At 40.4% G+C, this 27813-nt stretch overlaps 1 protein-coding gene across 1 annotated transcript in view; it reads left to right on the top strand.

Moving 5' to 3' along the window:
- Positions 1-1495: 1495 nt before the first annotated feature.
- Positions 1496-27813, top strand: part of MED24 (mediator complex subunit 24) — a 1193465-nt gene continuing 1167147 nt past the window's right edge. The window contains exons 1-2 of the mRNA XM_044055033.1: positions 1496-1762; positions 21542-21680. Coding sequence (XP_043910968.1) covers positions 21551-21680 — 130 coding nt within the window. The 5' untranslated portion in view covers positions 1496-1762; positions 21542-21550. The remainder of the gene's footprint in view (positions 1763-21541; positions 21681-27813) is intronic.

Here is a 27813-nt window from a genome sequence, read left to right as displayed (position 1 = left end):
TGCGTGTGTGAGTGAATGCCTGCATGAAAACAGGAGACCGTTGTGCGTGTCTGAGAGAGTGAGTGAGTGATCCCTGGCGGCAGCAGCAATGAGGTTTGCCTACCTCTCAACCATACCATTAAACCTCTCCCACAATAAATCTGGACACATACCTCTCAACCTCTTAGATCAAGAAATCTGGACAAAGCCAAAAATAATGGGGGGGGGGGGAGCAAAGGCCCCAAAACAGGGACACTTTTAAGTACTCCTCACAAACTTAGAAAGTAGATAGAAATACTGAGTTTGCATTAGCATGTATTTTCTGAAGGGTATGAAGTATGAAACGCAACTGTCTGTCATTATTTTCTGACTTCAAACCTCAATGAGCTGCCAGAAAACAATTTTATGAGAACTAGACCCAAATTATGAGGCAAAAATCTGAACATTCTGTGAAATCTGTACAGTTGAGAGCATTTTCTGACTTCAAACCTCAATGAGCTGCCAGAAAACAATTTTATGAGAACAAGACCCAAATTATGAGGCAAAAATCTGAACATTCTGTGAAAATCTGTACAGTTGAGAGGCATGCGACAGATACAAATAATAGAGGCAGATTTTAAATATTGCTCTTATAAACTTAAAAGTCAATAAGGTTGCCATTAGGTTTTTGTATCTCTCAACCATAGTAGATCAATGTTGTGCTGTTAAGCAGAATGTACACTTTTTGTAATTATTGCTAATTGTCTTTTTATTGTACTTTGGAGCTTTTCTCCCCGGGTCTCGGCTGAAAATTGACTTCTAGTCCAGTAGGGCCTCCCCGTTAAACAAATGCCAAATAAATTTAAAAAAATGTGGAAAAATGTCTTACATGAAACCGGTCTTTGGTGCAAAAAAGTTTGGGAGACCCCTGGTTTAGACAACAATATGGAAGAGGTGGGTAGGAGGGAAGTCTTGATTGGGGCAGCAGTCCGGGAACTGTGAGGACAAAAAAATTGTACGTAATGTACATACACCCCTGTGTGTGTGTGTGTGTGTGTATATATATATATATATATATATAAATATGTATGTGTGTGTGTGTGTACAAACGTTACACTGTGGCAGAAATATGCTGGGGTGCATAAATGACCAATACCGATCTCATTTAAAAAACATCTTTTTTTTTTCTTTTTAACCAAAACTGGAGCTTTTCCTTCTGCCCAGGTAGATCATCCCATTTAAGCAAACAAGCATAAAAAAATCAATGTGCTATATTCAATCAGCGAATGTCAACTATGCCAGTATATGTCCATACAATCGAGCAACGGAAATAGCTTATTATACTTTTACTCTCTAAATTAATACACTCTTGTTTTCAAAATATCACTAACAATTACGTTGCAAATAACAACTTCTTAAGTGCGACATCAAATGCTCTACGCACACACCTCAGTACAGAAAAAAAAATTAGGAGGGCTCCTAAAAGTACACTGTGACGATCAAACGTCATTTCCTACATTGGCATACAACCCGGATGTTATTCTGTGTCACACCTCTCACTAAACAAATCTTGCTGCTGTAGTCTGGGAAATTGAAAGGTTTTGTTTTCTGACTTGCTTTCTTTATTCTGTTGATGTCTTGCTAAGCATATATAGGAATTTAGATGGGGCGCAGCTATTAGAGCGTGGTGTGTGACTTCTTGCTGTTGTCATTTTTACCACCACGTGAAAATGTGAAAGAAACTTTTAAATTTTATATGCAGTTTGGAAAAGGTACTTAAGTCGGTTGGAAATAAGCAACAGAGGTGAGTGAGGTGTTAGATATTGGCTGAGGTTTAAAATGATCTTGGATTTCCAGTCTTCTGTTGTAGTTTGTAGGTTGGTTTCATTCCTCTTTGCTTGTTACTACCTGTAATACAATGACTAACATGCTGGGCAGGCACTTTGTTTCTTCAGTGTTAAAATAAAGGAATGATCACTGGATGTTGACTGTTCTGCCTTCTGGTAGAAGTGTATGTTCTTCAGAGTTTTTCACTGAGATCTGGTTTAGGAACTTTGAAACTATTATGTGTGTACAAACAGGAGTATTTTCTGTTTTCACAATAAGTGGGCAGAGGTGAACAGTACCATGCAGACTTAGTACTTGTAAGAAGTACTACTAGTAAAGTCCAAACTTTCATGTAAATCATGACATATATTTAAAATATTTTTAAGCATAAATTCAGTAATGTGCTAATATTTAAAAAAGAAGAATGAAGTGTATTGTGTACTGAACTTTTGAGGTTTTATAATAAAGTTTTAGTTAAAGCTGCACATAAGGAAATAGTGCTCTATTAACCCCTTTTCTAATAACCTCATTCAGGTGGTTGTCTTCCGTTTACTGATTGTTATTTTTGTTTCTCTTATTATATAAAGGACTGTATCTCTAAATGAGTTGACACATTTTTTGTTAAATTTTCACTGAATGATATTGAGGTACTTGACAGTAAAACATTGTTTAGATATTTGTTCCTATCTTTAAAGGCAATTGAGGTACTGCATGTTTATTTTTTTTATAATTGTCATTTTTGTGATATATTTTAAGCCTTAAGTCACAACAGCACTAATATATTTATAATTTGCTAGCTTTTACGTTTTACTATGATAGAGCTGATAGCTACACTTTTGCTGTAAATCAGATGTTTTGCAGATGTTGCACTTTATCTGTCTCTAATGGCCATTCTGGTTTGAAACTGATAGGCTGTGTAAATGTCAGTATCTTTATACTGCTTTAAGATATTTTGGTGTTCAGACTAGTACAGCAGATTGCATAAGCTAATGCATATAGAAATAGCTGAATAGCATTAAGGGCAAGCAGGAAAGTATGTCTCAACAAGTACAACATGGATCAGAAATATTTCATTACTATTCTGACCCCTATTATTATTTTTAATTCTGGTTTCACAAGAACACACTAATGATAATCCTTGGATATATGGTGAGTTTGTCAGACCGAAAAAATGTCAAATGTCTACATTTGTTAACCAAATGGCTTTGCAGGCCTGCTAGTGGCACTTGGCAATACAGTGCCATGTTTTAGAAATTAATAGTTAGTTGACGAGTTCAGATATGAAAAGTGCACCTTTTTTGTCCATTGTGAATAACAGTGTCGGATTCTGAGAAGCATCAGTCCAGTGACACAAAGCTTCCTTATTCCAGAATTTTGTTTTATTCTGGACAGGGATGTACTTGTCTTCCTGAATAGATGTTGTAGACTAGATGTCTTATAACAAACCATTACTGGAATTCATGTATAGCGCATCCAACAAACTGTCAGTGTCAAATGCCAGGAAAACTTGCATTTGGTGCCTGCGCATAAAAGGCTATATGTTATTCCCTTTCTGAGTTCCTTGAAGGTTTAAAAGTCATTGAAATGAAATATTCAGGTGCAAAATTTATATGACTGCTCTTTTGTAGATTTCATTTCAGCTCACTTTTGACTTTGACTATACATAACGGCTATTTCCATCCCATTACCCTGTATTTTGTTCATGACATGTTTCCAGTGAGAGTTACCTTTCCTGAAGAAATGTGTATGATTTTACTTTCATTGTAGATGTATTCTGGGTCTGGAACTATATTCTTGTGTTTTGTCACGAAAGCCAATTGTAATGCAATATGCCAGACTCTTGACAGTGGAGTGCCTTTAAACCCTACATTGGACCTTTGTATAAATGACATATTTTTTCCCCTTCCCTTTGAGAGTATGTAGACATTCAGATTCTGTTTCACCTTTTAAGAGGATTAACAACGACATTCTAGGAACATGGTTACTGAATGCTCTCCACCACATTTCTTATCATTTTGGAGAGTTCTGGCCATGGCATGTTTCTAGTGATGAAGAAGTTGCCTTGTCATATTAGCTGTTATATACACACTGTCTGTATTACGGTAATTTATTGCATTCTGCATTTAGGTTGCGAAGAAATTGCCTGAGTTCACAGACATAGATATATATATATATATATATATATATTGTGTGTATATGTATTTTTTTTTTTTTATACAAATAGCCCGCAGTACAAATGCATTCACACTGCATTTACAAGCCAGGTCAATGACTGTTAGGAGGGTATAATGGTCAGTCTCCTACTCCGACTGCCCCCTCATCCCTCATAGAGGGTCACTTTTTGACCCTGTACACATCTGATGTTTGTGTTTTTAGTGTGAAAATAATAGCAGCCATTGTAACTTCTGTCACCTTATTGCTGTCTGACTCATGCCTACCCTGCTTGAGAAGGCATATAGGTGATAATGCAGCAATGAGTAAGTAAATGATATGTTCATTGCCTTCAGGCAAAGGTAGCCCCCCCCCCCCCTTCAAGATATGATCACGGCCTGTCTCTATATACTTCTGAAGTGTAATTGCCATTAAAGAAATAAATGAGCACAGTAATGTATTTCAGGTTGTTTTTTCTAGACATGGTAACAAAAAATGAAGTAATCCAACCAGACATGTGTCCTGCTCCTTCCTGACGAGCCACATTGATTGTATAACTGTCACCTTGTAAACATAGTGTTTGTTTTAACGCACAGCCTGCTTCCCATCCATTGGAGAAGGGACATTTCTGTTTGTCTCTCGATTATTTGATGGTGATTAATCTGAAAATATAATGACTACAGTAATGTATTTAAACCCAATACTGTCAGACGTGCATTGCTCATTCCTGGCAAATGATCAAGTAACGCACTTTTGCTTTTTATATACAGTCTGTTACCTCCACGTCTTCTAACCCCAAAATAACTTTGTTCTGACCCTTTGCCAGTTATTCTTGTGCCATTGAAGATGTAAAGCATCTGCCATTGTGGTCATTTATGCCTTGCCAATGCTCCCCTTTAGACTTCACCTCATTTTTAAAGCTACAACAGGCCAGTCATACCCGGGTTAATTAGTGGTCATCCATCCATTTGTGTGACTCTGTTCTCAAGGAAGAAAGTGCATCACTTTGCTTAATTTGGTGCAGAAGTTTGTCCCAGAAAAAGGGGTAAGTGGTGTTACAAACATCTCTCCGCCATATTTTATTTATTCTTGCTGAAAGAATTGCAGATGGTGTTAAGGGAACTGTGTGAGATGACTGGACCCTGGATGGCCTGAAAGACAAGGTACATATTGTTACTAAGGAGTCTGTTGGACTCTTTAAAAAGGGACACTGTTTCCAGCCTGTCCATGTAGTTGTCCTTTAACCCTTGGGTTCTTTCTAGTTGCTTGATTTGCTTAGTAAGATTTCCCAGCAGGAGCATAGGAGTGATCAGTGCAGAATATAGACAGGTAAGGTCTTCCTTAGATCACTATTACAAAAGATATGTCATCTAGATCCGTGTGGTTCCCTGACAGATGCAACTCATAATTGACTCCCTGATTTTTTTTTTGTGATATACAAGAAATCTATTATTGTTGAGAAAGATGTGTACTGTTAGAAATGGCCACAGATTTTTCTGGTATTCTTTATTCGAGATCCTGCAAGAGAAAACTGTCAAGTCTGGAATGTCTGCACCATTTTACTACTGATATTCTGGTAAGCACTTATGTGAGTGCTTACCTCATACAGTAACAGGCCATAACCACTTACTTTGTGTGCTGTATGTGCACATGTGGGAAAGGGTCAAGTGGGATGTCATATTAATATTAAATGCCACATTGTCCCACTTCTTGGACATGTCATAGGGTGGCGCAGTGGTGCAGCGGTTAATGCTGTCGCCTCACAGTAAGAGGTTCTCCGGTTCGATTCTCGGCTGGGGTGCCTTCTGTGTGGAGTTTGCATGTTCTCCTGCTCATGGGTTTCCTCTGGGTACTCCGGTTTCCTCCCACATTCTAAAGACATGCTTCTGGAGCATTTCTCCCCGGGTCTCCGCTGAAGACAGGATCTGTGGAACCTAGTCGGACTTTCCCGGTCAACAAATGTTAAATAAATAAATAAATGTCATTCATCTTCTTACTATTAAAATGGTGGGAAAGTGTTTGTTTTTATGCCAAAAGTGACAGCAGTTAGCTTTCGTAATACAAATGCTATTTCCTGATTTCTGTGGTGCAGCTTATTTTTCTGCCCCAGCATCTTTTCTGTGGAATTTGTCTTCATGCCCCAGCATCTTTTCTGTGGAATTTGTCTTCATGCTATGTGTGGTTTATCAGTCCTGTCTTTTTGGCCATTTGATCCTGTAGTCTTTCTGGAGATCCTGATTCTAGCAAGCTTTAGTGATCCTGCCCTTTATTACTGCCAGTTTCATTTCCATTCCACGTGCTGCGTTTGCTTGATAATCTTGCTGTTTTTGTTTCCTCTGTAAGTCCGGATATTTTTATCTATGAAGTGTGTATAACACTGGCTGTGCACATATGAAGGTGTAAGGATGACTTTGTTAGACTTCTGCAAATTGATTCTGTTTTAGGGCAAGTACAGAAGTGTTTTTAGTATTTGTTGAGCTGCTTGCTTTTGGAGTTGGTGTAGTTGGATGTTTTGTTTTTGTCTGTTTGGCTGCTTGGAACATTTTAGGTAGCAGTAGCACTTCTTTAATTGCCGTGATCTGCTTAGCTGGTCTTTACTTGCAACACAAATTTTTTCTCTGCAGTCTGATGGACTATATTGAAGCTTTTGTAAAGAATAGTTGGGAATTTTTAGACTCCATATCCATAATCTTATTAGATGTATGGAAAAAGCTCCCACACAAATGGGGGTTGAGCTATTCCTACATGGAAGCATCACCTAGATGCTCACAATGCACCCTTACTACACATTTAATTTTCTAGTGTGTGCCCACTCATCACCTCTGTCGATTTGTAAAAAAACATACAGCCTCCAGTCTGATGACATGACTGTAAATAAAGTCAGCGACCTTTTGTCCGAGGCATTGCGATGTCAAATACTTTGCAATTATTGTTGTGTTTGAACATGGTGTTTGTTATGGCCACTTCTCTTTAGGTATTTCCATCATTTGTCAAATGAGATTTGAAGTTTCCCAGTACAACTCTCCCTGTCTCTCAAGTGTACTCATTTAGTATTGTCTTAAACTTTCTTGACTTCAAGGGTGGCAGCTTTTAGAGTTTATAGGTTTACAGGTGTTTACTAGGCTAAAACTCACAATAGCCTTTTTAAACCTAGCCATGCATCCTAAATCTTAGTTCTAGTAACCTCAGTAAGTGTAAGCAGGGGCTTGGGAGGTGAAACATTTACAAGCAGGGTTCTGAGAGATGAACCATTTACAGGCTACCTGTGTCTGTTAGAGACATAGGTGCTAAATCTTTGACAAATTCTAGTAACCTTGGTAAGTGTAAGCAGGGGCTTGGGAGATGAAACATTTACAAGCAAGGTCCTGAGAGATGAACCATTTACAGGCTACCTGTGTCTATTAGAGACCTAGGTGCCAAACCAGGGGAAACATTTCCTGTTCTCCATCTAGTTGTCCAAGTTGCACTTCAGTTGTGTTGGGGAGGAATTCTGCTTCACATGGATGGGGAGCCTGTTCCAGAGAACGGGTAGTCTTTGGGATACATACCTATCTCTCTAGCAGGTTCTGTTTATATCACAGGCAAGATTTAAGTCTTTAGAATGGGTAATTCTGGTGCTGTTTGTTTTGCGGATATGCAGGAGGTCCATCAGAGCGGTGTCTGACAATGTCTTGTATGCCAGGCATAGACCACCCCTCTACAGCTTGCAGGAGATGGGATATGCCCTTGAGGTGGGCTGCATAGTACATGTTACTTACATTCTATATTCTTTTATTGAAAAACGTATGTGGATGTTCCAGTTTTTGGATATGCCTGGTTAGGTATATACCAAAGGAGGCATTGGACTTAATGATAGGTCTGATGAATGCTGGATACAGTGGAACAATGGCTTCCTTGGACCTAGATGCCATACCTTTGTTTATAAGTTGTACAACGTAGAATGATTTCTTCACTACTGTAGACATATGGTGGTCAGAGGCTAGATTACTGTCTCTGTGTGTCAGCAAATCCCTGACTACTGGGTCAACTCTGTGGGGTGTGTTTGTTAATATGATAGTTACCAGGGGTGGATGGCTTCCTGAAGGATACTATTATGCATTTATTTGCATTTAGTTTTAGTACATGGCTCTGACACCATTTGTTTGTCTGTGTCAGTGTGGTATTCAATGACAGCTCCTAATTTGCAATCATCTGTAAATTTAGTCAGCCGGACGCCATTTCCTTTGGCCTTGACTTCAGAGAAGTAAATGCCAAAAAGGAATGGTCCCTGGACTAATCCCTGAAGGACTTCACTTGTGACTGGCCTTTTTGTAGAGGTGCACTCCACAATTCTAACTTCCTGAGTCCTGTCTGTGAGCCAGCTGGCTATCTACTGGTGACATAAGGATTTGATCTAACCCCTTAAGTTTGTGAACAATGACTGATTGTGGCATTGTGTCAGATGCCTTGGCCAGGTCAAGGTAGGCAGTGTGAACTATTTTGCCCTCATCCATTGCTTTGGTGACCTTGAAAAAAAGGCCACCAGGATGAGTAGTCATGACCTGCCCTTGATGAAAAATTGGGTTGGGTTCAGTGTCTGGATGTTTCTTATGTCATTATTGATAATTTCCATGATAATTCTTTCCTTGGCTTTGCGTATGAGACTAGTGAGTTTGTAGATGGCCCACCTTTCTGCAGAGGGATGACTGTTGTTCTCTATTCATGAGGCATGAAGCCTATTTGGAGGCTACAGTTAAATACCAAGTCCAGACAGCCTGATAGATCATGTTTCATGCTATTTAGAAGGCATCCTGGGGTATTGTCTGAGCCCATTGATGCACTGTTATTGGTCTTGGGGAGAGAGAGAGCATTAAGGACCTGTTCCTTGATGATTGCGGGAGTTACATTTGATGGTATTTCCTGAGGGAAGGTTGAGGGGGAGAGAGAGGTAAAGTTGGAGCTGAATTTGACAGCCAGTAGGTTTGCTGTATATTCTGGCTCCGTATAAGTGACTCCATTTACAGTGAGCTCTGCACACAATTGTATATTGCCTTTGAGGTTGTGGACATAGCTAAAGAATACCTTGTGATTGTTCTTGGTCCAGGAGGCCAAATACCGCAAATTTGGCTTTGGTAGACTTTGTCTTCTAAGTTGTTTAGTTTGAGAGTGCTTTTATCTTGCTGGGTGCTGCACCTCCTATTTTTACCATGAATTTCTTCCTTCTGTTATGAAGCCTGTTGATGTTGTGATTCCACTAGGGTGGCTTGTATTTTGAGTTAGTTACTACTTCCTGGTGGGTACAGCTGCCTCTATGCAGCTATTAACATGCTTGTACAGGGTTTCTGTGAACAGTTCCGCATAGGCAGCAGTGTTCTTGGGGTTTATGGGGGCTTGAAATTCACTTAATAGTAGAACGTTAGCCTTAGAGTAGTTACTGAATATTCCAGGATTAGCTGGGGTTTCAGAGAACGCATTACACTAGGGGATGTGCAGCACTCTCACATGTTAGTGAGGTTCAGATCCAGTATGGTTGCACCCCTGGTTGGTATAGTGACAATAACCAAAAAATAAGGCACTGCTTATTGGTTTGAATTGAGGCACTTTTTCCACCTTTTTTCGTTTATTGGTATAGTGACAGTCTGGTCCAAGGATTTTGTGTTTACAAAATCCAGGAATGTCTGTGCCTGTACATCTGTTGTCAAGATAAATGCATTAATTTCAAAATGTATTTTATGGACTTGCTTATAGTGATGTTGCTTTTTTTACTTGATACTGTATAGTTTGTTATATCTGGTGAGATTATTAATTACTAGAGAGAAGCTGTAAAGAGTGATTGTGTTGGTGGGAGTTTTACCTGATTTGTGCTAGTGAATATTTGTCTGCTAGGATGATTTGTTTCATGTGGAATGTTGGTGGATACCCAGGATGTGTCTTCTGCTGTGGAAACATTGTTTCTGGGAGGAAGGTGTAGAGCAGTGATGCATGGATTTAGCTTAAGAAAGGAGATGAGTCTCAGCATTGTTTCCAGATACTTTGGATGCACACATGTTATGGGCTGAACAAGAAAGAATGGCATATGACTTACCTGCAGTTACTGGAGGGCAGTTTACCTAAGCAGTAAATTAGTATCTGAGGTAAAGTATGTGTAGATGGACTTAGATCAATCTCTTCTACCTCATGCTGTTATAAAACAGTATTATATGGATGGCAGTACATACACAGGAAGAATGGTGTGTTCCTATCCTGGCACAGCTGATCTTAGACGGAACAAGGTTGAGAGTGTCTGGGCTTGCACTCATACCTGCTTCTTCATGCAGGAGATTGCAGTCGTGGGCTTTGGCCAATGATTATACTAAAAAGAAAATTTAACAGAAAGTGAGAGAAGTTAAGTGTTTAGAATATATTGCATGCATTACAGAAGATGCAGCACTATGTAGAAACTCGAGTCTGGAGAGGTAGTGTGTTATACTTTCTATCCTTACAGTTTCACTGAAAGGCCTGTGTCATTTTGCTTAAATAAATCAATAAGAGACCAACCTTTGACAGTTGGAGGAAAGTAGTACAATAATTGTATTCTGTACGGATAATAATTTGACAAGTAACAGCTATTCCAAATGCTGGATACTCGAATGCAAAAATAAGAGATTGCTTTTTTAATAATTCTCCCTAACAAATACTACTTTACCACGTAGATCATCTGTGCTACACAGTGGAATCTGCTTTTCTTTTACTTTTATTGATTACACATGCAGCTTCACTTGTTAAGCAGCATCTATCCCATCATGTGAGTTTAGTGTAATAAAAAATATTTTACTTGAGGGAAACCCTGTTACACTCAATGGACAATTACAGCTTTAGCTATGATAGAGCAATTATTTACAGCACATTAACATTATGGAAACAAGTTTTGGGTCAGCATTTGGCCGAGTGCAAACTACAGCTATGCATGCAAGAAGCTGCATTGCACATGACACTCTCAGCAGAACACAGATGTTAGTGAAAAATAAATAACTTTTTAAATGTCGAATGTAAAGTAGTCGGTAAACCAAATACGTATGTAAGTAAATTGCTGCATGTCAAAACTTCATCTGTTTGAATTGAAAGCAGTGGCTTATTGCAACTGTTTGCATGCATTAATTCAACAGCTGAAGGTGGTGATAATAAGTAACAGGGAAAACTGCTATTCTTCTTTATGCTCATGTAACCTTCAAGACTAATAGCAGTGTTGCTAATAAATAACTGTCTGTAGCCAGCTTATTTGAAGGGGCATCCCGAGGCAACGTAGCTCATGTTTACTGACAACCACCTATTATTTAAACTGACAGTGTGTGAAAGATGCAGTTATTATTAGATGAAAAGTTCTTGTGTAAATCCACTTCAGGTAACATGCAGGTCATCAGTACCACACTAAACCAGTCATACATAGACCTATGTATGCTGAAGCTCTTAAAAGTTGTCTTCTTCTTCTTCGTCTTTTTCTTTCAACTGCTCCTGTTAGTGGTCGCCACAGTGGATCATCTGTTTCCATTTCTTCCTGTCTTCTGCATCTCACTCTGTCCCACCAACCACCTGCATGTCCTCTCTCACCACATCCATAAACCTCATCTTAGACCTTCCTCTTTTCCTCTTACCTGGCAACTACATTCTTAGCATCCTTCTCCTAATATACCCAGCATCCCTTAGCACATGTCCAAACCAATGCAATCTCCCTTTCTGGCTTTGTCTCTAAACTGTCCGGCCTGAGCTGACCCTGTAATATACTCATTTCTAATCCTGTCCATCCTTGTCACACCCAATGCAAATGTTAACATCTTTAACTCTGCCACCTTCAGCTCTAACTACTGTATTTTCATCAGTGCCACCGTCTCTGACCCATATAACATAGCTGGTCTCAGTACCATCTTGTAGTCCTTCCCTTTCACTCTTACTGGTACCCTTCTGTCACAAATCACTCACTTCACCCTGCCTGCACTCTGTTCTTCACCTCTCTTTCACACTCACCATTCCTATGAACTGTTGATCCCAGGTATTTAAACTCCTTCAGTTTTGCCAGATCTACTCCCTGCATCCTCACCATTCTTCTGTCCTCCCTCTTATTCACATACATATATTCCGTCTTAGTCCTTCTGACCTTCATTCCTGTCCTTTCTAGAACACATTTCCACCTCTCCAGGGTCTCCTTAACCTGTTCCCTACTCTCACTGCAGAAACAGTGTCATCCGCAAGCATCATAGTCCACGGGGACTCTGTCTGATTTTGTCTGTCAACCTGTCCATCACCATTGCAAACAAGAAGGAGCTGATCCTTGATGTAATCTCACCACCACCTTGAACGCATCCGTCACTCGTACCGCAGACATCATTACTTTCACACTGCCCTCGTACATATCCTGTACCACTCTTACATACTTCTCTGTCACTCCCGACTTCCTCATAGAGTATCACAACTCCTCTCTAGGCACTCCATTCTCCAAGTCCACAAAGACTCAATGCACCTCCTTTTGACCTTCTTTCTATTTCTCCATCAACACCTTCAGAGCAAACATCACATCTGTAGTGCTGATTCCCGGCATGAAACCATACTGCTGCTCACTAATCATCACTTCCCTTCTTAACGTATCTTCCACTACTCTTTCCCATAACTTCATGCTGTGGCTTATCAACTTTATCCCTCTGTAGTTACTACAGCTCTGCACATCACCTTTATTCTTAAAAATCTGTACCAATACACTTCTCCACTCCTCAGGCGTTCTCTTACTTTCCAAGATTTCATTAAACTATCTGGTTAAAAACCCCACTGCCACCTCTCCTAAATACCTCCATGCTTACACAGGTATGTCACCTGGACCAACATCCTTTCCATTCTTCATCCTCTTCATAGCTGTCCTTACGTCCTCCTTGCTAATCCATTGCACTTCCTGATTCACTATCCCCATATTTTTTTATTTATTGGCATAGGTTCATACTAGACTAACTGCCCTTGCGGGCCTTTTTAAGCCTAGCCAATTGTCCCTTGTGAGACTCAAACCCAGCACCTTGTGTTTGTAAGACAAACACCTTAACCATTAGTCCACATCATCCAGCTTTCTCTCTGTCTTTCTGTTTATTCATCAGCCCCTCAAAGTACTCTTTTTCCATCTGCTCAACACACTCTCTCACTTGTGAGTACATTTCCCTCATTATCCTTTATCACCCTAACGTGTTGCATATCTTTCCCAGCTTGGTCCCTCTGTCTAGCCAGTTGGTACAGGTCCTTTTCTCCCTAGTTAGTGTCCAGCCATTCATACAACTCACCATACGCCTTATCCTTAGCCACCTCTCTCTTCACCATATGCCTCATCTCCTTGTACTCCTGTCGACTTTCTTCATCTCTCTGACAATCCCACTACTTCTTTGCCAACCCCTTCCTCTGTATACACTCCCGTACTTCCTCATTCCACCACCAGGTCTCCTTGCCCTCCTTCCTCTGTCCAGATGTCACGCCAAGCACCTTTCTAGCCGTCTCCCTTACCACCTCTGCTGTGGATGCCCAGCAATCTGATAACTTTTCACTGCCACCCAGTGCCTGTCTTAACTCTTCCTTGAACTTCACCTTACAGTCATCCTTTTTCAGCTTCCACCATTTGATCCTTGGAAATGTCCTCACTCTCCTTCTCTTTTTCTTGATCGCCAACGCCATCCTACAGACCACCATCTACTACCAACTACTCTTTCCCCGTCACCACTTTTCAGTCTCCAATCTCCTTCAGACTGGCTCTCCTGCATAGGATATAATCCACCTGTGTGCATCTTCCTCCACTCTTGTATGTCACTCTTTGCTCCTCCCTCTTCTTAAAATATGTATTTACCACAGCCATGTCCATCCTTTTTACAAAATCCACTACCATCTGACTTTCTGCATTCCTCTCCTTAACACCATATGTACCCGTCACCTCCACCCCCTTGGATCCCTTCCCCAACGTGCCCATTGAAATCTGCTCCAATCATCACTCTCTCACCCTTGAGTACACTCTCTTCCACTTCATCGAACTCTGTCCAAAATTTTTCCTTCTCTAAAAGTAACATGGGAAGCAAGTACCCTCAGCCACTTCCTAATCTCACAGATAGCACCCACCATAAGACATTTGTGTCACACTGACTCAGTTGAAAAGCCTGTAAGGCAAACCTCGACACAAGTCCAATATCCTAGTCATAGATGACTTAGTAGTGAGACTTACTGATGCACCACTCATTGGGCTGTGCAAGGAGATGATCGTGGTCAGTTGCCTATGTGCCAGGATTCGCCACATCACATGGGCTGAAGTCCTTGTACCACAAGTAGACATATGACACAGTAATAGTGTACATGAATGTAAATAATTTGACACATAAATCCTCTACTGTATGAAAGAGAGACATGGTGAAGCTCTTGGAATATGTTTTTGAGGCAGGGATAAATCTAACCTTAGCAGCAGTTGACCATCACCAAGAATTATACCGCAGCATGAACAAAAGCTTATTGATTTCATCAATTGGCTGAATTTCTGTTGTCATTCAAAGGGGGTGCAAGATATATCAGCCTAGGAGGAGATGACTGGCAGTCCTAACTGCTTTGCCAGAGATGGCCTGCACCTATCTCCTCAATGCTTTCATATATTGGCTAAAACTTGTCCACTTTCCGTAATGCCTGTCTTAGGCAATGTCACTCTTTTCAAAGCTTCCAAAAAGACTGATTCTGGATAACATAAAGGTGTTGATGTGCAATGTAGGAGCCTTAACAAAAATCTTTCCTTACCCTGGAAAACATTGATAATATGCATTGTTACAAAAACCTGGTTGAAGACCAGTAACAGCATTCTAGCAGTGCAGGATTTCATTGCCTACCACACATTCAGGTTAACTGTATTAGATGAAGGTATATCCATATTCTTGAATCCCCTTTAGACTTTCAACTACTCCTCCATTAACTAAGAGATGTGCGCATCCTCAAAGGTGTATGCCTAGAAGTTTCTGGACTTCATTAATACAAACTCTCTGGACCAGTTAGCCCACATCCCAATCAGAAGTAAAATAATCCCTTACTTATTCCTTATCAGTGTGGATCACCTTTGCTCCTCATCAAACTGCAGCTTCCTCCTTGGTCAAATATGACCAAAAATGGTCACATTCAAGTTAAGACTGAGGTCCTAGGCTTTTGGTAATATTTCAGTATTAAGACATTATTACCAAGACTAATGCACTAAAACTGAGGGATGACCTAGCTAAAGTTAAAAAGCCCATTCCATCCTAATCGCCAAATTCTATGTACATGTAAATACATGCATAGACATACCTGTTCTCCTCAGAAGTTAATAATACAATACCAAATCTAAAAGTAAACCCTTGTGGTGGAGCTGTGTAATGAAAGAAAGCAAACCACTGCACAGAAAAATAAAATGTGTCTCAAGAAGTCAATAATACTCTTGTTAACTTAACAAGGAACTCCAGACCCTGATCAAATCAATTAAAGCCAGATATGCGGTAAAAAATAGCTACCCAGGCAAATCATAACCATGAAGCTGCCTTTAACTATGTTGGAAATTCCAGAAGCTATGCTCAGCACTGCACAGACATCTTGTATAGGATATCACATGCTGTGACCCAGAGGATATAACCAGTATACTGGCAGACAAATTTAGTTCACACTTTACCCTCTCCCCCATTTCCCTTTGTATTCCCATATCACAGACTGGCATTTACACTACTTCAAGTCTCCCAAGGACATTATTTCTGTGGGCTGTACAGCATACTGTGCTGCCTACTGGTTAGCCTGAAACATGGCTTGTCACAGCCCCCTGCAGAGGTTATTCAACATCAGCCTCCAAACAGGCTTTGTGCTAGATGATTGGTTATCCCCTTGCAGAAAGGTGGGGGCAGAAACCTGACTGGCCTCGTTTGTAGGGACCATTATGAGATTAATAAATAAAGACAAAAGTAAGTGCCAAGAAATTTGTAATTGTGTCCTTCAGGAAGCTTGCCTTCCCTTGTAACAGTCACATTGACAACTTTTCCTGATCCTGTAGTCAGGGATCTGAAGACTTATGCCCGCAATGAACTGTACTTTGATCACTTCATATCCATTATTGTAAGGAAGGCCTTTTTCATTGCAGAGCTTATTTCTAAAGGTATGGCATCCAGGGGATGTTCTCTCTCCTTTCTATTCTGTTTTTTTTCAGACAGATCATTGAATATAATTTCCCATTCAGTATGTACCTGTCCAAGCACTTGGCACAACTAGAGCAAATCATTATAACAGACTCGATAGTCTATCTCTTAACGTGATAAAGTATAGATATGTTGGCCTAAGCCTAGACCCAGCACTATCATTTTATCACCAATGGGCGTGCCTTCGTTGAAGGTTAGGCATCGAGTTGGCACCCGTAAAAAAAATCTACTGCCAATCATTAGCGGACCGGAGTTCCGCTGTGGCGACCCCTAACCGGGAAAAGCCAAAAGAAGAAGAATAACTGCACTTAAAACCAGTAAAGTTCTCGTACATTTATCACTCTGATCTAAAGTAACAAGAATCAAGGATGGCTGTTGCCAAAAAAAACTGAATATTTTTAAGTGTCGAGATGTTATATGGATGCACTCGTGTCATAAAACACTTGCACTTTAGTAATGGAAGGTTAAAGCAGACATGCATACAAGTAACAGTCTCTCACTAATGTTCTCAAGATTAAGCAATGAGAGCACTGCAACACTTGAGCTGTTAGCTTGAGCAAGTATTGTACGAGTTGGGATGAACCAAACACCTGACAGGAAGTTAAGGACATCAAAAGTGTAGAAACTATGGACTTAAATCTTCTGTGTGTAACTGAACATGGCTTGATGTCAAGGGCTTAATTAGTAACACGTATTTTTAATTACACCAGAAAATTGAAATAGGAAAACTTTGACATCTTATTAAGAAACAGTGAAGTGATCACCTGCTCACAGGGCTTTTCATTCTTTATTTCTTTATTTATTTGACATTTGTTTTCCAGGGTAGCCCATTGGGCCACAATAACCCATTTTCAGTGGAGTCCTGGGGAGAAAAGCTCCAGAAAAATACAAATACATTTACATAATACAGAATGTATAAATCTGTGGTATACATTTTAAGTTAAACATTTCAGTGTTAGAAAAAAAACACAGATCATAAACATTGCAGTGTAAGTAAAGAACAAATCAAAGAAATGTTGAATTAGAAAAATTGCATAGATTGAGTAAGTAGAATTTTTTTCTGAATTACATCAGGTTCATTTACCTTCATTGCCTTCATCCTTTTCATTTGTTTGGGTTTGTTTGTTGATTTGACTTGCTGACCGTATTTATTGACTGGGTAGGTGGGCTGGTCCTGGGTCCCCTTTGATCTAGGTGAGAAGCACATCGAATTACAAAGTTTAATTATGGTTTGTAACAAACAAAAGTACAGTGTCTATATAACTAATCACAGTTTATGACATTCCATAGGAAATTGCAGTATTACAGGTTATGTAACATGGTTATTTATGTTGCAATACAATGCTTAACTTGCAGAGGTGGGAAATAGTGTTTTGTCATAGTTACATACATGTTTCAAGCACGGGCATTAATGCCCTTCTAGCTTGCCAATGTACCAAAACAGTTGTTCCCATAATAAATGTCCAGGTTGTTCTTAAAAATATCTAAACTAGTAATTGCTGTAATGTAATTTGGTAGTCTGTTCCAAGCATGAGCTACTCTGTCAACGAACCAATTAGTACACTTCTCATTCCTATTGAATCTTCTACATAGGTTATCTGATGATCCTCTAGTACTTTTTGATGACCCCAAACATTCCCAGAGGTAGTTGTCCCTAAATGCCCTATATACCTGAATACGATTTCCTCTTAAATATCTGTAAGAGACGCTGTACAAGTTCAGATATTTTAGTCTTTCATAATAACTTAGATTTTCACATCCATAGATGCCCTTGGTGTATTTCTGCTGTACTCTTTCCAGTTTATTCATGCTTGTTTTCCTATAGGGTTTCCGTATTGTTATTCATACTCAAGTTTGGGTCTAATATAACTAACAAACAATGACTTCATTATGTTTGATTTCCTAGACTTTATAAACTTTTTATACAACCTATAGTTCTATAACTATCATTAGCCAATTGGTTGATATGAGTAGAAAAACTCATAGCTGAATCTACCCATATACACAGGTCCTTAAATGAGTCTACAGTTTCAATCACTGTGTGCTGTATTAAATAATCACCTTTTAGTTTATGTCTCCCAAATCTCATATGCTTAGTTTTTGATGTATTTATCAACATATTATTCTCCTGTGCCCAAATGGTCAATTTAGTCAAATTATTTTGCAGACATGCCTTATCTGTAACACTTGTAATCAATTTACCCAATTTCAGATCGTCAGCATATAGACTGTAGAACACCTCCATTGAAAAAGTTAGGTCTGAACGATACAATCTAAACAAGTAAGGGCCTAGGGCAGAGCCCTGTGGGACACCTTGACTGTAACCAAGGATTTCACCTGTCCAGTTGGTGTGTGATACTTGCCATGTCCTATTTGTAAGCCATGCAGCTATCCATCTTATCAACAGTACATCAATACCTAGTTGTACTAATTTATTGATCAGTGTTTTGTGTATGACCCTATCAGATGCTGAAGTTAAATCTGTATAAATCACATCACAATTTTTCATTCATAGCTGTTATTATATTGTTATAGAACATCATGTTACAGGTGGTAATAGATCTATTTTCAACATATGCATGCTGATATATGGTTTCAAGTCCCAACCTATCCAGTCCTGACAATAACTTATCCAGTATTACCCTCTCCATTATTTTTCCACAACATGAAAGTAGACTTAAGGGTCTATATGATTCTGGGTTTGTCCTACTCCCTTTTTCCGTAAAGACAGGTTTAATAGGTGCGTGTCTCTAATCTTGAGGAATCTCCCCATATTTATATGACCTAGTGAATAATAGATATAATGGTAGTGTAAGTTCTTGCTGAAGTGTTCTCAGGTCATTGTTACTTATTCTGTCACCTCCCTGCGCTTTGTTTGGATCCAGTTTGCACAGTTCATTTTCAATATACTCTAATTTGATTCCATTATCTGGGGTTACCTGGATATCACTAGGACAACTTACCACCCCTTTTGTGGAGCCAAACTGTTAAATACACTTGCAGAAAATTTGTGCAAGCCTCCATAGACAGGCACATTACTTTTGGAAAACTTGAAGTGTACAGTACTCATCAAAATGTATTCACCCGTAAAGAATTGGATGAGGGAAGCACTGTTTTGACACCATAGGTTCATAGGTGGTTACTAGGCTATCAGCCCAAGAGCCATTTTAAGCCTAATCAACTTTACTCTAATTTACTAAAGTATTGCTGACATGTCAATACCCCAAATAATTTTACAGTTATAATATAAGCTTGTGCACACTAATCATTCACAGGCTTCCCCTGTCCATTAGGGACTTTGGTGCCAACCAGAGGGAAATGTTGTGATTTCCCACCAGAGGGAAATTTTGTGATTTCCCATCCACTGGTCCAAGTTGCATTTGAATAGGGTTATGGATGAGCTTTGCTTCACATGGATGGGAAGCTTGTTCCAGAGAAGTGGTATTCATTGAGATGTGCTTGCCCCTCCAACATGTCCTGTGTATGTCACAGACGAGGTTAAAGTCCTAGAACAGCTGTTTTTGATGCTCTTTTGTTTTGTGTATGTGCAACAAATCCATCAGTGTTGGATCAGTGGATACCTTGTAGGCTAGGTATAGATTGCTGCTCATCAGTCTGTAGGGGCCCGAGTGCAGGGCTAGTGCTTTGAGTCAATTCATATAGGAATTGTTTACTCCCTGTATTCTTTCTGTGAGGAACCTCTGTGGTCTCTTAAGCCATTTCAAGTATCTGGCTGGATGCATGCCAAAATGTGTGTTGTACTTAATGGTATGATGAAAGCTTGAGGGTATGTTTCAGTGGTAATTTCCAGGGGTGGCCATCTTTCCAAAGGGTACTATTATGCATTTTTTCACATTGAGTTTAGTCGACACCAGTTTGTCTGTGTCAGGCTCTCATAAAGGGTATCTTTGTCTTTAGGAGGTTCTGTGACCATGCATAGTTTGCAGTGGTCTGCAGACTTGGTCAGACAATGTCCTTTGATATGTGCCTTGATTTCAGAGAGAGGCCCCAGCACTTATCTCTGTGGGACTCTTCTTGTGACTGGCCTCTTTGTGGAAGTGGACTCCCTATCCTAAGTTCTTGTGTCCGGTCAGTGAACTATCTTGGTGACATACGGTGTTATGCCTAATTTTGTAAGCTTATCTACAATGCCTGAGTGAGGTATTGTGCCAAATGCCTTGGCCAGGTTGAGGCAGACAGTATGCACTATTTTGCCTTCATCCATAACTTTAGTGACCTTCTTGAAATTTACCAGGTCAAATAGTCATGACCTGCCTTTGAAAAAAATTGAAATTGGTAGGATCCAGAGTCTTTAGTTTTCCTGCATCATTGTTTATCAGATCCATGATAATTCTTTCCATGAACTTGCACACGAGACTAGTCAGACTTATGGGTCTGTAGTTCCCTTGGTTTGTGAAAGGCTCCCCACTGTGTAAGGGATAACCTTTGCAGTCCTTTATTCAATTGGCACAAAGTCTGTCTGGGAGGCTGTGGTTAAGTAGAGGTTCCAGTGGGCCTGACAGGTCATGAGGCATTGTGGGATATTATCAAGGGTCATCAAAGCAGAGTTCTTGGCCTTGCAGAGCTCAGTGAGGACCTGCTCCCCAGTGGTAGTTGACGAAGAAATGGTGGGGAGTATTTCCTAGGGGAGGTAACTGCTGTTGATGGGGGGGGGGGTGAAACTACAGCTGAATTTATCAACCAGCAGATTTGGTATATCCTCTAGCTCTGTCTGGGTGGTTCCAGTCACCATTAGTTCAGCACATTGCTGAGTGTTTCCTTTGAAGTTGTTGACTTAGCAGAATGCTTTCAAGGTTGCTGAAGATACTGGTTTTATGTGATGTGTCTGAGGGAATCTTTAGATGCATTGCCAAACATTCCCATTAAGTTTGTAACACTTATATTTTAATTATGAATAATCGAGAGATGAGCCAAATGTTTACATGTTGTACCTTTCCATGAGGGACAAAGGTGATAAACCAGGGGTGAATTTGTGGTTAACCCATTCATTCATTCTCCTAAATTATGCTTAAATTGTGTAAGAGAAAATACTTTGCTTTATGTGGACAGGAAGTGTATTCCAAATAAGTAGATTTCTTTGTGAAATATTTCAATCCATCTAAATTCTTCCATTTATGTTACCAAAGAGATTTTTATCTCTTGAGTGAGTTTATATGCAGTAGGCCTGGAATGATGGGGTCTGTTGAGGATGTGCACATGAGGCAGTGATTGTCCCTCAGTAGCCTGTATGACAGCAAGAAGAGGGCCAAGGCTTTGAGATGGTCTGCATGTTTTTTTGCGGTTTAATCCCTTATTTTTCTTGGTATGAAAGCATTGTGGATGTTGCTGGATGTAAGGACAGGTACATGTTTAAGATGGGACTCCTATTGGAAAACTTAGTTGAATTCTTGGTGCATTAGTTGTAATTTAAGTTTTTGTTTTAGGTCTGAAAGATGAAGGATGTGACTCTAAAGCAGGCCATTTTACTGGCATGGAGAGAACGATGGAGCGACTATCAGTGGGCTATCAACATCAAGAAGTCCTTTTCCAAAGGGGCCACGATGGATCAGCAGAACCTGGCAGGTAAGATCATACCTTATATACATAGATTTTAAATATATATATATATATATATATATATATATATATATATATATATATATATATATATATATATATACATACATACATACATACATACACAGTTTTTTAATTGGCATTTTGGCATTTCTGGGTTTCACTGAGAATTCCTGTTACTAGTTTCATATGATTTATACAAATGTAGGTGAGAATCTAATGATACCGACTTGTAGAGGGTTGTGTGCTAAAAGTTTAATAGTATAATCTTGTACCGTAAAATAAACTTGATATATCTGCTGATTAAAGTTATTGACCTGTTTCCCAGCCTAATCTGCCATGATGGGTTTGACATTTTTAGTAGGGAATCCTGAAGTTTCATTGGTTGGGTACTTTATATATTTCAGGATGATCACTTTTTAACACATTTCTCCAGCAGAAGAAACTGTAATGTAGCTCATCACCTGCAGGTCTTATACCTTACTGTGGCAGAGGTATGGACGTAATACGAGGAAAGTGACTCATCCCAACCATATTCAGTGCACCTTTTGAATATAACTGTGGTTGCTTTGAGTGCTTCCTCTCATCATTCAGCATACCCATATGAGTGCAAAAAATGAAGAGTACTTACAGGGAAGATTAGTTTTGCAGAGAGTATAACATTAACTTTTTCCATGTGATCGCATGGATTTGCTTAATTTTGTAGTGTGACAGTATGCCCATAATATCCAGTAAGTGTCTTTGTTTAGGGCATGCATGAGGCCCTGTGTGTTAATCACTGCTGGAGACTGAGTTTGGCTTCAAGTAAACTTAATAGCTTCTTCATTCACACCATTTCTTCTGCGCTTATCTGGAGCTTCTTTATAAGTTTCACCATTTGTTCATTTATATATTTCTTTGATACTAACTTTTGTATACTATAATTATCTGTATATTCTGGCAGTAGTATTCATTGTTGGATCCTGGAGATAACTGACAGCTGCACAAAAGTACTCCCACCAGCAATAAGATTGATTCTCCCTCTACAGTAGAGCTGTACATGTTGATCACCTCTGTGTTTCATGGGCAAGTAGTAGGCTATGATGTCCTTAAACTGAAAATCACTGTTTTGCATTCTCTCTAGTCTGTATTTTCCTCCCTACATATTCACTTTTTGTTTGTTTGATTACTGTCTTCCCTGCTATGCTTGTAGTTACCCAATCACTTCTTTACTTCCACCATTCATTGATGGAGTTATGGCCTCCTACAGGTTGGTGTGCAGTAAAAGTTTCCTTTGTAATGGTGGATTATTCACCATCTGCTCCAGACTACTAACTTTTGCTGTACTGCATGCCATACATGGGGTGGGGGAGCACTCTGCAGGCTACTTGTTTGCAAAGGTGAATTTTTCCTCCTAGTTTTCAGGAAGAGAACTGACTTTTGCTGTGCTTCATCCGTACATGGTGGGAAGAGGGCACTCTGCAGACTGCTTGTCTGCAAAGGTGAAGTTGGCCTTCTAGTTTCCAGGAATGCTGATACTGTGCTACTTGTGCATTGCGACTTACTTTTACCTCAGCAGAAGCACATTGTGTTTGTTGACAACAAGTACTAGTATTGCTGCTGGTGTGGGGTTATATTTTTTGATCTGATACTTTTGTTGCTTGTGGCATTTGATAGGGATAGAGGATTACTGCTTGCTGCTGTCATCATCATCATCCTTCGGCTTTTCCCGTTAGGGGTCACCACAGCGGATCATCTCTTTCCATTTCTTCCTATCCTCTGCATCTTGCTCTGTCACACCAACTGCCTGCATGTCCTCTCTCACCACATCCATAAACCTTATATTAGGCCTTCCTCTTTTCCTCTTACCTGGCAGCTCCATCCTTAGCATCTTTTTCCCAATATACCCATCATCCCTCCTCAGCATATGTCCAAACCAGCGCAATCTCGTCTCTCTTGCTTTGTCTCCAAACTGTCCAACATGAGCTGACCCTCTAATATACTGACTCCTAATCCTATCCATCCTAGTCACACCGAGTGCAAATCTTAACATCTTTAACTCTGCCACATCCAGCTCTGACTCCTGCCTTTTTGTCAATGCCACTGTCTCCAACCCATATAATATAGCTGGTCTCACTACTGCCTTGTAGACCTTCCCTTTCACTCTTACTGGTACCAGTCTGTCACAAATCACTCCTGACACTCTTCTCCACCCATTCCACCCTGCCTGTACTCTGTTCTTCACCTGTCTTCCACATTTACCATTTCTCTGAACTGTTGATCCCAAGTACTTAAATTCGTCCACCTTTACCAACTCTACTCTCTGCATCCTCACCATTCCTCTACCCTCCCTCTCATTTACACGCATATATTCTGTCTTAGCCCTGCTGACCTTCATTCCTCTGCTCTCTACAGCATATCTCAACCTCTCCAGAGTCTCCTCAACCTGATTCCTACTCTCACTACAGATCACAATGTCATCTGCATAGTCCACGGGGCCTCCTGTCTGATCTCATCTGTCAACCTGTCCATCACCACTGCAAATAAGAAAGGACTCAGAGCTGATCCTTGATGTAATCCCACCTCCACCTTAAACGGATCTGTCACTCCCACTGCAGTCCTCACCACTGTCACACTACCCTCGTACATATCCTGTACCACTTTTACATACTTCTCTGCCACTCCCGACTTCCTCATACAATACCACAACTCTTCTTTAGGCACCCTGTCATATGCTTTCTCCAAGTCTACAAAGACACAATGCAACTCCTTCTGACCTTCTCTGTATTTCTCCAATAACACTCTCGGAGCAAACATCGCATCTGTAGTGCTCTTTCCTGGCATGAAGCCATACTGCTGATCACTAATCATCACCTCCCTTCTTAACCTAGCTTCTACTACTCTCTCCCATAACTTCAAGCTGTGACTGATCAATTTTATCCCTCTGTAGTTACTGCGGCTCTGCACATCACCCTTATTCTTAAAGATAGGTACCAAAACACTTTTTCTCCACTCCTCAGGCATCCTCTGACTTTCCAAAATTTCATTAAACAATCTAGTTAAAAATTCCACTGCCATTTCTCCTTAGCACCTCCATGATTCCATTGGGATGTCATCTGGGCCAACAGCCTTTCCATTCTTCATCCTCTTCATAGCTGTCCTTACTTCCTCCTTGCTAATCTGTTTCACTTCCTGATTCACTGCCCCCACATCATCCAACCTTCTCTCTCTCTCTCTCTCTCTCTCTCTCTCTCTTCATTCATCAGCCTCTCAAAATACTCTTTCCATCTACTCAACACACTCTCCTCTCTCCTCTCTTGTGAGTACCTTTCCCTCTTTATCCTTTATCACCCTTACTTGCTGCACATCTTTCCCAGCTCTGTCCCTCTGTCTAGCCAATCAGTACAGGTCCTTTTCTCCCTCTTTAGTGTCCAATCTCTCCTACAGCTCTCCATACGCCTTATCCTTAGCTTTCGCCACCTCTCTCTTTGCCATGCGTCTCATCTCCTTATACTCATGTCTACTTTCTTCATCTGTTTGACAATCCCACTTCTTCTTCGCCAGCCTCTTCCTCTGTATACTCTCCTGTACTTCCTCATTCCACCACCAGGTCTCCTTGTCCTCCTTCCTCTGGCCAGATGTCACACCAAGCACCTTTCTAGAAGTCTCCCTTTCTAGTTCTGCTGTAGTTACCCAGCTATTCGGTAACTCTCCACTGCCTCCCAGTGCCTGTCTTAACTCTTCCCTAAACTCCACTTCACAATCACCCTTTTTTAACTTCCACCATTTAATCCTTGGCACTGCTTTCACACTCCTCCTCCTCTTCTTGATCACCAACGTCATCCTACAGACCACCATTCTATGCTGTATAACTACACTTTCCCCTGCCACCACTTTACAGTCTCCAATCTCCTTCAGACTGGCCCTCCTACATAGGATATAATCCACCTGTGTGCATCTTCCTCTTGTACGTCACCTTATGCTCCTCCCTCTTCTTAAAATACATATTCACCACAGCCATGTTTATCCTTTTTGCAAAATCCACAATCATCTGACCTTCTGCATTCCTCTCCTTAACACCATACCTACCCATCACTTCCTCATCCCCTCTGTTCACTTGACCAACATACCCATTAAAGTCCTCTCCAATCACTAGTCTCTCACCCTTGGGTACACACACCACAACTTCATCCAACTCACTCCAAAATTTCTCTTTCTCATCCATCGCACACCCAACTTGAGGAGCATATGCACTAACAACATTCATCATTACACCATCAATTTCGAGCTTCATAAACATCACTCTGTCAGGCACTCTCTTCACGTCTAAAATACTCTTGGCATATTGTTCCTTTAGTATAACCCCTACCCCATTTCTCCTGCCATCCACACCGTGATAGAACAATTTGAACCCGTTTCCTAAACACCTGGCCTTACTTCTCTTCCATCTGGTCTCTTGCACGCACAATATATCAACCTTCCTTCTCTCCATCATATCAGCTAGCTCTCTTCCTATACCAGTCATACTGCCAACATTCAAAGTTCCTACCCTCACTGCTACACTCCTAACCTTCCTCCAATCTTCCTGCCTTCGGGCATGCCTTCGCCCTCCTCTTCTCCTTCGGCTAACAGTAGCCCAATTTCCGCCAGCACCCTGTTGGCTAACAGTACTGGTGGCAGTCGTTGTTAACCCGGGCCTCGACCGATCTGGTATGGAAATATGAAATTTTCGCGCCATAAGTTATGTGGCAGAATTTTTATGCCGGATTCCCTTCATGATGCAACCCTCCCCATTTATCCGGGCTTGGGACCGGCACAAAGAAATGCACTGGCTTGTGCATCCCCAGTGGCTGGGTTATTACTGCTTGCTGCTGTAATGAGTTTAAAGTAGTGGTGTGCGAGGAGTTGCAATTTTTTTTTCTGTGTTTTGTTTTGAAGCATGAATTCTTTAGATTTGTTGTACAGAAGGTAGAGCTTAAAATATTTTTCAGTGATTGCAGAAGCCAGACTAGCATATGAATAAGGAGGTGGTAGAATGTTAGGCAGGAAGTAGAGTAATGCTAGTGCTCGTTTCTCTTCAGAGATTGAGATGTCGGGGGGGGGGGGGGCTGTTAAGGCAGAGGACATTAAGTGAAGAAATGGGAGTTTTTCTTTTTTGTTTATACAGAAAGAGTGTCCGCCAAGGTGGGGTATGCTACAGCCTTTTCTTTTGCAGATGCCCTGCAGTGTTGAAGGGAGGGCAACTACTTTCCCTTACTGAGACAGTGATGTCAGGAATGTTGGAAGATAGAGAATGTTACTTGTGCTGTTGAAAAGTGAGAATTTGGAGATCTGTGGGTAGCAGCATTAACAATGGAGTGCAGAGTCAGTGTGCAGAAAGAAGCAAGACAGAGCTGTTCATGTCCTTGTTATGGCATTTGAGCATGTTGTTGGATACAGGTAGGCTGTTGGAAAACATAAGACTTTGCTAAATAGAGGAGTTGAAGGTTTTAAATGTAATTCAAATAAATTAATGTGCATAGCTTAAACTGATCAGTCAAAACCTGTAGTCACCACTTTTACGGATTTGTAATTACTGCATCAGACAGTAATAAGGCACTCTGTCTTTGATAAGCTGCCTGGAGCAACTGCTGTACAGAAATTAATTTACTGGATTTCAGAATGGCTACAGGCCAGGACACGGTCATTCAAAGTTGGAAACCTTATAGCTAGTTAAACAGGGAGAAGTTTTCTGTAGATGGTCACATCTCTTCTTGGTTTTGATATCAAATGGATTAGTAGGTCATCATAACTAGATTTTAAGGTACAGTATTATCAGGCCTAAAAGAGCAGTTCTTGTCTTTTGCATGATCATCCCTATGTATGCAGGTAATGCTGTATTTGGCAATGTGTCCGATCTTATTTAATACGCGTTTGTGTTGAGACTGTATAGACTGCTCACATTGTATGAATATGTAGGTTAGAAAGCTGTAATGTATTGTTGAGGTACCAAAAATGTTGGCGTTAATCTCCTGTTTTCCTTTGTGTTGCATTCCACACATTATTCCTGTGAAGGGTCGATATAATTGTAACTCTAGGGGTGTGATGTATATGGCTGTATGTGCGTCTTGCCCATCATTTTATGTTGACAAGACTGTTGGGCCGTTAAAGACACAAATCT

The sequence above is a fragment of the Protopterus annectens genome, chromosome 13.part0 (genome assembly GCF_019279795.1).
Source record: "Protopterus annectens isolate FY-2018-M chromosome 13.part0, PAN1.0, whole genome shotgun sequence".
In the NCBI taxonomy this organism is placed as follows: Eukaryota; Metazoa; Chordata; order Ceratodontiformes; family Protopteridae; genus Protopterus; species Protopterus annectens.
Note: the sequence above shows the minus strand (reverse complement) of the source record. Positions and strands in the feature narration are given on the sequence as shown.